Genomic DNA, 12,717 nt, shown 5'->3' on the forward strand with positions numbered 1-12,717 from the left:
CCCCATAATATTATTATGGAGAGTACTGAGATGATCTAAATCATCCAGCATTGTATCTAACTCATAAAATCATTATTATACTAAAAAGATATTTGAATATATATTTTAATACATGTGGTATATAATTTTCTATATTTTAAAAAGTTTAGTAAAATCCTGATAACATTTCAAAGGAACTAGATTCTAATAATTTTATCGTTTATCTAAAAACAATTTCCATAAAGACATGAAAATGTTTAACATAATTTACAGTAGTAATCATTTGGAACAACTCATATATTTTCTCTATTTCACATCCATGCAAAACTGGTAGTCCTAGGCTTATGAAAAGATATATTGAGTTTATACAGTAAAATTGCATTTCATCTGGAAGTGTAATTTGAAAGTTTATATATAGGGAGACATTTTAAATAGTCAAAGTTGCCCTTGAAAATCCTTCAAATCAGCCATCAAGTAGAGTGGACTTGATATTGCACTTGATAAAGTGATAGCATACTCTATCAATTATAGTGGACAGGCATGCTGTTTTGAAATATGCCTATTTCACCTCAACAACAGAAGAAATCATTTTTGTCTTATGAACACCAAAGCGTGTGGCTTGCGTTTAGGGGCCACATCACATATATCTTGAAACAAATTTCTCTCGGCTTATACTCTAAGAGGCCCACATGCTGTGAGACCAACTGCAGACCAGTAGACTCATCACCCCTAACCAAGGGTGTGTATTCAACTGCTGGAACCACATCCAGATTGTTTGCCTGGTTTCCATTTTCTTTCTCATGCTCTTTCCTCTCCACTGTCTGCCTATGGTTGCATTTCCATAGACAGTATTAAAATTATGCACCTGTATTCCACATTCTTTATTTAAAATTCCAAATCTCATGTTAGCGACACCTGGTGTTGAATCATAGTAAAAATTTGTGACAAGAATGGCAAGACACTATGAGAAAAGTAGAACCAAGTTTCTAAATAAAATAAATATACATTTACTAGACGTGAAATATATTATGTATGTTATTTATTAGACATTAAATTTATTGTGTGGATTTACTGTGAAAAAACAAGTGTTCATAATGGTCTGTATGAAAGTGTAGATTTTATGTTAGATTTACTATTCTCAAAAAACAACTTTTGTTATGAAATTTCCTTTTAGCATATTTTAATGTCAAGGTACATAAATTATTAGATATGTGTTACATAATTCCATGAGTTATAAATTTAAGCATCCTGAACTCTTCAACCCAACGAGTCTTTGTACGTCTGTTCTTGAATGTGAAGATTTATGGTTCTAGGCTCATTTCTGTGCCTGTCCTTGGCAATGTCACAGACCTCTTTGGATCTGTTTCTAGATGTGTAAAATAAAGGATATGAATTACATTAGTTGTTCCCAAATTATGTTCACACAAAACATGGGACAGCTGCACAGAAATTTGGCTGTGTTTCCCTAATTTGCAGAAGAAAATGAGTTATTTTCTTCATTCAATGTATTTCTCCCATAATTCCTGCCAACTTTGTAACTGTAACGCTGTAACTGTTACCACTTAACTCTAAAAGGAATAAACTCAAAAAGAGAACAACTAGCAAACAAATAAGGAGAAAAAATTTAAAACGAAATCACACATCTTTTTAACTAAAAAAAATATGGTCAGATATTCATGGTTATCATTTTCCATTGCATGCTGAATATGTTAGTTTTCTTGCTAGAAAAATTTTGCAGTTCATAGAATAGAAGAAACATTTTATTTCAACATGTTTGGCAAATAGTTAAACTTGTCACAAACATGTTAGCCATGATTTCCAGTTGCCCTATTCCAATGCCTGAACAACTTGCTTGGAAACTATTGGTCTTAAAGTCCCGTCAAGTTTTCTCCAGCTCAAAGATTAATGATTCTTTGCAGGTCAGCGGTGTGAAGAAAATATCAATGAGTGTAGTTCCAGTCCTTGTTTAAATAAAGGAATCTGTGTTGATGGTGTGGCTGGCTATCATTGCACATGTGTGAAAGGATTTGTAGGTAAGATGTTTCCAGTCTTCCTATGTTATCTTAAAATCTTGTAAACCACCACAAATTAGTACATTTCTTAACATATATATTAATGTGAATTTTTGGATTTATGACTGTATGGTGATTATGTAAGAGAAAGTCCTCATTTTTTTGAGGAAATACATGCTGAGGTGTTTGGGGTAAAAGGGCATGCAGGTCTGCAATTTACTCTCAAATGGTTCAGCAAAAAATAATTTGTGTGTGTGGTGTGTGTGTGTTAAGGCAAACCTTCAAGAAGGAACTGGAGACAAATCATGTAATATCATATTGCAAACAGATGCACAATAATATGGTTTAAAAGTGTATGCTTAATTTCTAAAGAGTAAATCCAAGAAAGTGGCCAGTGAAGGAAAAAGGCAAGATCAAAGAAACAGGCAAGTTTTGAATGGAATTTACTAGCTTTATTTCTTAACATTGTCTCAATTAGTTGTCTATTACCAAACTTAATTTCAACAAAAAGTAAGATTTAAAAAAGCAGATTATCTCCTGGGCCTGGTGGTTCACGCCTGTAATCCCAGCACTTTGGGAGGCCGAGGCAGGTGGATTACTTGAGCTCAGGATTTCAAGACCACCTCAGCCAACATGGTGAAACCCTGTCTCTACTAAAAAAAATACAAAAATTAGCCAGGTGTGGTGGTGGGTGCCTGTAGCCCCAGCTACTCAGGAGGCTGAGGCAGGAGAATCGCTTGAACCTAGGAGGTGAAGGTTGCAGTGAGCCAAGATCACGCCACTGTACTCCAGACTGGGAGACAGAGCGAGACTCTGTCTCAAAACAAACAAACAAAAAACATTATCAAAAGCTCAGAGTCCACAAAAAAATGACTTACAAAAGCCAGAGCCCATTACAGAATGGATCTCAAACCAGTTCGATGGGCTCCACAGCCTCCATTCCAATCCTCTAGAAGCAGCATCCTCCAGGGAGTCAACACTTTAGTTACAGTGTTCCCAGGGAGTTAATCATTTGGGCTGTTTCTCTTCCTTCTCCATCCTCAGGCCTGCATTGTGAAACAGAAGTCAATGAATGCCAGTCAAACCCATGCTTAAATAATGCAGTCTGTGAAGACCAGGTTGGGGGATTCTTGTGCAAATGCCCACCTGGATTTTTGGGTACCCGATGTGGAAAGAACGTTGATGAGTGTCTCAGTCAGCCATGCAAAAATGGAGCTACCTGTAAAGACGGTGCCAATAGCTTCAGGTAAAAGGCTAAGTCTGATTCTTTTCACTGTTTTTATTTTTTAAACTATTCAGTGATTCTGCAGCCTTTATGGAGTATTGCTTTGAGTCTAAAGTCAGTCGTTCTCAAATGCTGGCCCGAGGATAGGCTACAGTTGAATATTCCCACTGCTGTTTCTACTTCACTAAGCCTGAAGTACAGCCTATCATTTTAAAATAGGCAACCTGTTATGGCTTAAGTTTTCCAATGCTTCTGATGCACAGCCATGTTTGGGAACTAACGTTTTATACTTGGAAAGTCATAAAAGATGAAAGGAAATATAATCACTCAGAAGCAAATACAGTAGCACTAGACAAAGCCCATATTTTAATTATTTATTTTTTTTATTTTTTTGAGATGGAATTTTGCTCTTGTCGCCTAGGCTGGAATGCAATGGCACGATGTCGGCTCACTGTAACCTCCTTCTCCCGGGTTCAAGCAATTCTCCTGCCTCAACCTCCCAAGTAGCTGGGATTACAGGTTCCCGCCACCACGCCCGGCTAACTTTTATATTTTTAGTAGAGACGGGGTTTCACCATGTTGGCCAGGCTGGTCTTGAACTCCAGGTGATCCACCTGTGCTTTAGCTAAAGTTTTTATACCAGACAAAATCAAAATAGAATCTGCAATCATACTGTGATAGTGCTCATCTTTATTCTGTGTCCATGATTTTCAAACTTTTTTTTAGTTTAGTAACCTTTGGTTCAAAAGAAATCTAACATGAATGTAAAAAAGTAAAATAATCAAAGCTAAGCTTTTGTGGCTGAAAATAGTAGTATTTGAGGGGGAGAAAGACTATGTCTCCCTGAGGCAGCTCCTAGGTGCCAGTAGAATACAGTTTGAAAAACAACCCTCTCCTGTTGTCATTATCAAGACTATCCTGTTCCATCCCCTACTCTTTGCAGGGAACTACAGAAGACAGCACCTCTGTAGTACACAAGACAGATTTCTCTTGCTTGCAAAATTTTAGAAAACTGTATTGTCCTCAAGATGCTGCTGGATTTATAAGTTTGCAAAAGTCAAAACCAAAAAGAAAGAGATCTAGCCCAATTGCAACATTTCCCAATCCCCTTCCTTCTAGTTCAGCCTCCTTCCATTACCATCCTCCCACAAACAGCCAAGGCACTATCCAGAAGAAATAAGAAGTCAACTCTGCCGATGAGAGTTTCACCTTCAATATGGTAATGAGGTCTTACCATGTAGCATCGCTTTCTGAAGGGTGTTTGACATTTTCTGGCATATAATACCTAACTGTAGGCAATGAGAAATTTCCAAATGAACAACAAGAGTTCCAAACTCTTTCCTGGGTTTAAAACGATTGATAATACTAAAGTTGTCTAAATCCTAACTAGAAGAAAGGGGAAGGTATACGCTCCCAATTCAGAAGGAATGTAGGTTGTTGACAAAGTGAATCTATTTCATAGATGAGGATATGATAGTGTTGTAAAGACACCAAACACAGGAGGATAAAGGTGAGTGAAATTATAGTCAAAATAGATTTACCATCAAATGCAGAGACCCAGTAAAGATCCCCCAATTCCAACTGAGATTTGTTTAAATCCCCCAAACACTAGTTATTCCTATTAGTCACTGTTAGGTCAATATCAAAGAGGTCTTCATATGACATGCAAGTAACAATAACATTAACTCGCATTTATTGGACCAGTCCTTTTAAATTACAAAATATTTCAGTCACACAGAAAATTACAATAATAAAAGTCATGTACTGATCACTGTGATTATCAAACCTTAGTATTTTGCCATATTTTATTCACATCTTTTGTTTTAAAGACATAAGTTCTAAAGGTAGGGCTGGATTTCCTCCAACATAGACACATGCATACACACACGTGCACACACACACACACACACATACATTCATATTCACCTTCTTCCCCCAGCAGTAATCACCATCCTGAAGTCTGAATATATCTTTCTTATTTGGGTTTTGTATGTTGCTACATATATGACTTCCATAAACAGTATATAAATTACATGTTACAGAAGTGGTATCATAACATACATATTCTTTTTGCAATTTGGTTTTTTTTCCACTCAGCATGATATTTCCAAGTATTATCAAGGTGGTTACATTTGGCTCTGGTTTGTTCATTTCAATTGCTCCTTAGTATTCCATTACATGATGGAATTAATTACACTATGATTCATTTTCTTATTCTCCTCTCCATAGACATTTAGAATGATGCTACTATGAACATTCGTTATATGGGTCCCTGTGCACCTTGTGCAATTATCTCCTAGAGCAGAAAACAAGAAACGGATTTATAGGGCTCTGGGAACATAAACTCTCAACTTCTCATGACATTGCCAAATTGTAGTCCTACTCATTATATGGGACTTCCTATTTTATGACACTCTTGTCAACATTTGACATTACCAGATATACTTTCCATTCTGATGAGTTTAAAATGGTTTGTTGCATAGCACAGAAACTACATAGCATCCTGATTAAGAAAAAGGATATAGGTTGATTCAAAACCCCACTCCACCACTTGGTAGCAATAGAACTTGGGCAAATTCTTTAATCTTTCTGAGCCACAGTTTAGCTTATCTGTAAAATGGGACTAGTACTAGTATTACCTCATTGTTATGAAAATTGCCTTAACATATAAAAGCCTTTAGAACAGCATTTGAACTTTTCATATTTTTCTGATAACTCCTATGAGGAGAGAAACCACAATGTATGAATTATATTTCACCTGGACTAGAACTACTTTCTACTTTATGTTTGCTACTGTGACATTTCTAATACATCTTGTCTTACATAGATTTAATCAAGTGAACTGGAAAAAGTAACCTGCAATTAAAGCATTGTTTTGATGTGGAAAATGTGTTCCAGCATTTTGATTTTCAAAGTCTTTTGAGATAAGATTATCATAAATGGGAGACTTCCTACAACTATTCTAATTGTTACAACATTTTGTTTTCTTTCAGATGCCTGTGTGCAGCTGGCTTCACAGGATCACACTGTGAATTGAACATCAATGAATGTCAGTCTAACCCATGTAGAAATCAGGCCACCTGTGTGGATGAATTAAATTCATACAGTTGTAAATGTCAGCCAGGATTTTCAGGCAAAAGGTGTGAAACAGGTATGTATAAACTCAATGTTATTAATAACAATACTAACAATAGTAATATAATAACAATACCAATTTTGCCTGCAGCAAGCACTGCCTATAGGCCAAAAACTATGCCAAGCACTTTGTACTCATTTAATCTTCACAGCCATCCAACAAACTAGGTACTACTACTATTATCCTCAGTGGCACAGATGATGAAATTAAAGCTTAAAAATTTAGGGGGGAAATAGAGGAAATTTAATTTTTTAGAACTCTTCCCATTCTACTTATTTATAATAGAAAGGATACTTTGATAAGCCGCTTGACTTCAGAGGTGAGAATCCGTGGACATGTTTGAGAATCAACAGATCAAATCTAAATATTTTCTCAGGATACTAGAGTCTTTTAGCTGTAAGACTTGTTTTATTGAGTGGTCTATGCAGGTTTGGGGCAGAGCTGAATTGCTCATGAAATAGGGAAAAGCCAGAATCCTGAGTAGGGCAGCATGTTGCCCTTGCAGCACCTCCTCCTTCTCTCCTGTGACATCAATTACTTCCTCTCTACTGAGTTATTCTCATCAGCATACAGACACGCTTTAGTATCTCCTGGCTTTAGTAGCATTTCAATTCCACCTCTCCTTCCAGCTACTTCCTGTTTCTCTGCTTCCTTTCACTATTGAATGTTTTTCCTATCTTATACACTCAATGGCTATTTTATTTAAAAGAATGCACTATGTATTTTGTAAATAATATGTATTTAATTTTGAAACTGCTTCTTAGATAAATAATCATATTCACTGAAATGAGCTTCTTTGACAATAGCACTGCTTCCTCTGACAATTGGAAATGTCTTTCAAGTGCCACAGTCTGCACACTTTTCTTATTCATTGCAGAACAGTCTACAGGCTTTAACCTGGATTTTGAAGTTTCTGGCATCTATGGATACGTCATGCTAGATGGCGTGCTCCCATCTCTCCATGCTCTAACCTGTACCTTCTGGATGAAATCCTCTGATAACATGAACTATGGAACACCAATCTCCTATGCAATTGATAACGGCAGTGACAATACCTTGCTCCTGACTGATTATAATGGGTAAGCAGAAGTGTCGGGAAGGCTATGCTTAAGACCTTTCCTGGAACCGAATTAGAACTGATGTTGAGGATGGGAAATGGGAAAGTAGAGGGTCAGGTGTTCCCAGAAAACAGCAGGGTGTCAATAGTCAAATGGAGCATCTGAACAAGTTCTGTAAGAAGGTAAAATGTTAGTGATAATACCTCAAACATGTATTGTGTTTTGCTGTTTACTAAGTCTTTTCATATGTATTACTTCATCTGATCTTCACAATGACTTGAGGAACTGTGTCCATTTTACAGACAGTAGAATAAAGTTTCAGAAAGTCTAAATGACTTACCCCAAATCTCACACCTTGGGAGTAGCAGGGCTAAGTCTCAAATTCTGACTCAAATACTGATGCTCTTTCTTTTATATAATAGGATCTCTAAAAGTTAAGGGATTTCAGTGACATCATTGACCCTTGGGAGACAAGTGTATTGCATACAAATCAGTATACAAACTCAGTGTGCATATTTTTTTTTTAGAATCCATTAATTCCAATTCCAGGGCCCCATCCCCATGGGTTGTCAGTAGAGCCAACCTTAGCTGTACCCAGAGTCTTGCCAAAGAGCCACAGACTTGAGCAGGACTTCCATCATTGGTCAACTGTCCACATTATTTATCACTGAGCTGTACACTGACCCAGCCTTTGTGGTCCCTTTAAAACCACTGCTTTTTTAAACATGTGAAATCCTTGGCAAAACTTCAGGTTCATAACTTCAGTGTGGTTAGATTCTGCGGTGCACCACATGGCCTTTTCCTCTCAGATCCACTGAAATCATTGGCCTACTTATGAGCAGGTTGTTGGTGTTCAAAACCCACTGAGCTTTTTTTTCTATCCCCAATCCAGGAGAATCTCACTGTTCTGGTAGAAGTCTCCCATCCTCGAATACTATTCTTAGTATTTGCAAAAATCCTCCTTTGAGACAAAATATATATAAAGAGAGAACCTGTTGCCTCTTTGAATAAGGAGAGAAACTGGAAAAATGCAGAAAGGAAACCATTAATATTGCAAAAAATATTATTTTTTCATAAACATCTGTAAACAGGATCTGATAAGATGCTGGGAGAAGTAGTCAATGAATTTTTATCTTAATTACCAATTTTTTCTAATCGTTTCTTTTTCTCCATTTGATTTTGAAGATTTTTTACTTTAAACTGCTTATTAGCTTTTTCATTTCCTTGAATGACACAATTATTGGAAACATCTTCTGTCTGGCCATCCTGTTGTTTCAATTATTCTTTTCTTTGGATCAGCATACTTTGTTTGACATATGACTACATGAGCAACTGTCTTAGTCCATTCAGGGTGCTATAATAAATAGCATAGACTTGGTGGCTTGTAAAGAATGGAAATATATTTCTCACAGTTCTGGAGGCTTCAAGATCAAGGTGCCAGCATAGTTAGTGTCTGGGGAGGCCCTACTTTCCTGTCCACAGATGGCACCTCCTTACTCTGTCTTCACATGAGAAAGGTGCAAGTGGTCTCTTCAGAGCCTTCATGACCTAATCACTTCCCAAAGACTCCACCTCCTAATCACATTGGTGGTAACATTTCAATATATAAATTCTGAGAGCACACAAATATTCATATCATAGCAGCAACCATCAAACAGACTTATTGTTTGTTTGATGAAGTATCTATGAAACATCTGAAATTTGTTCTTGGTCTTAAGAAACTTACGTTCTGGAAGAAGGATGTCAGTCTAACATTTACACAATTCTCACCCTTTCCATTCTTGATTCATTCTCTCCAAAACAGCCAGTTGGTAAACTGTCTCAAATTGGAGCAATTTCTCCTGGCTCATCCTAAGACTTTTTCCTACCCCTCAGTGTTTAAGAAACACAAACCAATTTTCAGTGAGCTACAATAAAGTGTAATTAGTAAATCAAATCTGCTTCTACAAAATGTGACCAAATGGAGAAAAAAAAAAAAAGAGTAATGGGTTTACACAAAGTACTTTACCCACAAAAAAAGAAAAAGAGGAAAAATAGTAACATGCCCCACAGTAAGGATTGCAACATATGGCTAATGACTACATTCCCTGGAATCTTTCTCTCTACAGCTGGGTTCTTTATGTGAATGGCAGGGAAAAGATAACAAACTGTCCCTCGGTGAATGATGGCAGATGGCATCATATTGCAATCACTTGGACAAGTGCCAATGGCATCTGGAAAGTCTATATCGATGGGAAATTATCTGACGGTGGTGCTGGCCTCTCTGTTGGTTTGCCCATACCTGGTATGTTTTAACAAAATGAGTATAATTCTGTTGGACTCTAGAGGTGATGCTGCTTAAATGGACATCAGGTTTGCTAGCATTGTTGTCCTTGATTTCAAACAAAGATTAACAGCTATCTCTCTCATTTCCTACTCCCTGATTATCCTAACTATGGGTTATTAGAAACTTTTTTCCCTAGGTAAGCTGTTTGCCTCTCTGTGTGAGAAATGCCTTTGAAGATCTACATTAAGACTACCAAGAAGCATGCTGAACTAACAGCTGGTTGCTAAACTGTCTTCCAAGGAGATTAATTACTGGTATTTTTTGTTTATTTTAAGGATTGTTTTGTAATCAGTATATAAGCAGGACTACTGCTATCCATCTTTTATGGCTCTTTTCAAATAGATCTTGGCTTGTCTTCTAAAAAATACTTTTTAATAAATATCCCAGGAGTTTTAGTTTGAAGAATTGCAAACTAAATTTCATTAGGTGACCCAGGTTCTCAGCATTGTACATGGCAATAAGCTTGTTCTATCTGGATACATCTATAGAAGTATATGCATATGACATTATTTTTTACTTTGCTCATTTGTTTCAGGTATACTGAAAGGAAATTAAATAGACAAAAATGAATTAAAGTATTAGAAACTGACTAATATATTCTAGAAGTAAGTTGTATGAAACTAGGATCAGTATACTAATAAATGTTGCACAAAAATACTAAACTTCATAAAACTGTGATGAGATGACCTTTGCAAAACCTCAAATACAATACTTATTTTATTTATTAGAAATTATTGGCCAGGTGCGGTGGCTCACGCCTGTAATCCCAGCACTTTGGAAGGCTGAGGAGGGTGGATCACGAGGTCAGGAGTTTGAGACCACCCTGGACAATATGGTGAAACCCCATCTCTACTAAAAACACACAAAAAGATTAGCCAGGCATGGTGGTTAGATGCCTGTAATCCCAGCTACTCGGGAGGCTGAGGCAGGAGAATCGCTTGAACCCAGGAGGCGAAGACTGCAGCGAGCCGAGATCACGCCACTGCACTCCAGCCTGGGCGATGGAGAGAGGCTCTGTCTCAAAAAAAAAAAAAAAAAAAAAAAAGAAAGAAATTATTGTCCATGCATTGTTTCACTTTAATACTACAAAAATCCATGCAGATGAAATCAAAATTGATCTACTTGTGAATGTAAAGAATACGTCCTAAGCACTCACTAGGAGAGCCAGGCACCTATGCAAGGCACTGGAAACCCAATGGTGAGCAAAAGTCACGTGGTCCCTGCTCTCCAGATGCTTTTATTGTGGTCGGGGAGTGAGGTGTTCATCACATAATCACACTAAATGATGTGTAATTTCACACTGAGGCAAGCACCATGGAGGAAAGGAACATCATTCTATGAAAGCCTGTACCCAAGGAGCTGATGCAGAATGGGGAGTCCATCAAGGCTTGTGGAGATGTCGCTAACTCTCAAGGATGATCAGGCACTAATTTAGTGAAGGAGACTGGGCCTTGTTGAAAGCGCTAGAAAAAGATTGATGTATCTGAAATGCAGGCTGAAAGAGGGAAGGCAAGGCATGCAGGTAGAGAGGGTGGACATGGCCAAATCACGTAAAGCCATGTGGTGTAGGTTAAGGATTGAGGTTTTCACCCTAAAATCAGTAGGGAGTTACTGAAGCATTTTAAGATGGCTGGGGGAGATGGCAGGAAGGGCAGCTTAGGTGGTTCTGGGCACGAGCAGAAAAAAGTAATAGGGTGTATGTGAAAATTCCTAAACAACAAAGAGGTTTCTAACCAGAGGACAAAAGGACTCCCCAGTGCAGGGACAGCACTGAGAGTTAGTATCTGAACTCTAAGAAGCATTATGCTTCTCTTGGGAGGGAAACTTGGGACAAATGAAAAATAAAAGAGAAAGCCACTCTTCCTTAAACCCCAGAATAACTGAAGAGAGGAATGAAACATACAGACAGATCCTTGGATGTGTATCCACACACTGAGCATTTGCCAAGCGCCAATCCAGCCAGTAAGGCAACATCTGAGTGTTAAGGATCCAGAAACGGAAGACTCAAAGGACAGAGCTGTAGAGTCAAGGACACATGCATTTTGCTATGAGGAGAGGGCAGAGAAGGAGGCTCAGGATGTTTAATGAATTTAGGGAGCAAGAGTGATTTATGAAGAAATGGATTGGGGAGATTAATTTGGAGGGGAAGAAAAGAAAAACAGAGACAAACTAGAAATATTAGGTTGTTGTAAGATGGGAGTATTGGGAGATTAATATAGAGGCTGCTTTTGAAAATCATGTCATTATTTTATAATACTAGGGCAATATCTAATAAGATAATTTTGATGAAATCACTCTTGATAAATTTAAAACGTGGTCTATCATCCTCTGCCTCTTTGTAAAATATGCTTGAACAGGAAGCCAGTGCCAAAACCAAAACTTCCTTGTAATACCATTTATGCCTAATTACCCAAATATTTTTACAAAATTTACACAATATTTTTGTCACAATGATCATGTGAGTTTAATAGAGTAGTTATGCTACTATTTTAGAAATGAAGAAACAGAATTCCAGAAGAGTTAAAATGAGTCTCTCAAATTGCGTTCCTATGGCCTAACTCTTTTAATTTATGGCTGTGCCCTTTTCATGGCCCCTTCTGCCTTCACCACTTAGATTAGCTTATTGATACATGCCCACAGATGGAGCAGGTATGGGACCATTAGAAGCTGTAGCACTCAGAATGGAAGAGGGGACCTCAGGGGATGTGGATGGACACCCTCAGTATCTACCATACACATCACGCTATAGAATTCTTTCTGGCATTCTACCCACTCCTTTGCCTAGAAACTCTCTATATCTTCCTTCTGCATGAGATTAACTCTTTTTTTTTGTTGTTTTTTTTTTTTTTTATTATACTTTAGGGTTTTAGGGTACATGTGCACAATGTGCAGGTTTGTTACATATGTATCCATGTGCCATGTTGATTTCCTGCACCCATTAACTCATCATTTAGCATTAGGTGTATCTCCTAATGCTGTCC

At 37.5% G+C, this 12,717-nt stretch overlaps 1 protein-coding gene across 2 annotated transcripts in view; it reads left to right on the forward strand.

Annotated features, from left to right (window-relative positions):
* Window positions 1–12,717, forward strand: part of SVEP1 (sushi, von Willebrand factor type A, EGF and pentraxin domain containing 1) — a 228,385-nt gene that overhangs the window by 139,832 nt on the left and 75,836 nt on the right. For both annotated transcript variants that reach the window (XR_008656538.2, XM_055271527.2), the window contains exons 23-27: window positions 1,899–2,012; window positions 3,036–3,237; window positions 6,210–6,367; window positions 7,230–7,431; window positions 9,519–9,694. Coding sequence is in view for 1 of the 2 variants with exons in the window: in XM_055271527.2 (XP_055127502.1) it covers window positions 1,899–2,012; window positions 3,036–3,237; window positions 6,210–6,367; window positions 7,230–7,431; window positions 9,519–9,694 (852 nt within the window). In the remaining variant the exon portion in view is untranslated. The remainder of the gene's footprint in view (window positions 1–1,898; window positions 2,013–3,035; window positions 3,238–6,209; window positions 6,368–7,229; window positions 7,432–9,518; window positions 9,695–12,717) is intronic.

Source organism: Symphalangus syndactylus, chromosome 3 (genome assembly GCF_028878055.3).
Source record: "Symphalangus syndactylus isolate Jambi chromosome 3, NHGRI_mSymSyn1-v2.1_pri, whole genome shotgun sequence".
NCBI lineage: Eukaryota > Metazoa > Chordata > Mammalia > Primates > Hylobatidae > Symphalangus > Symphalangus syndactylus.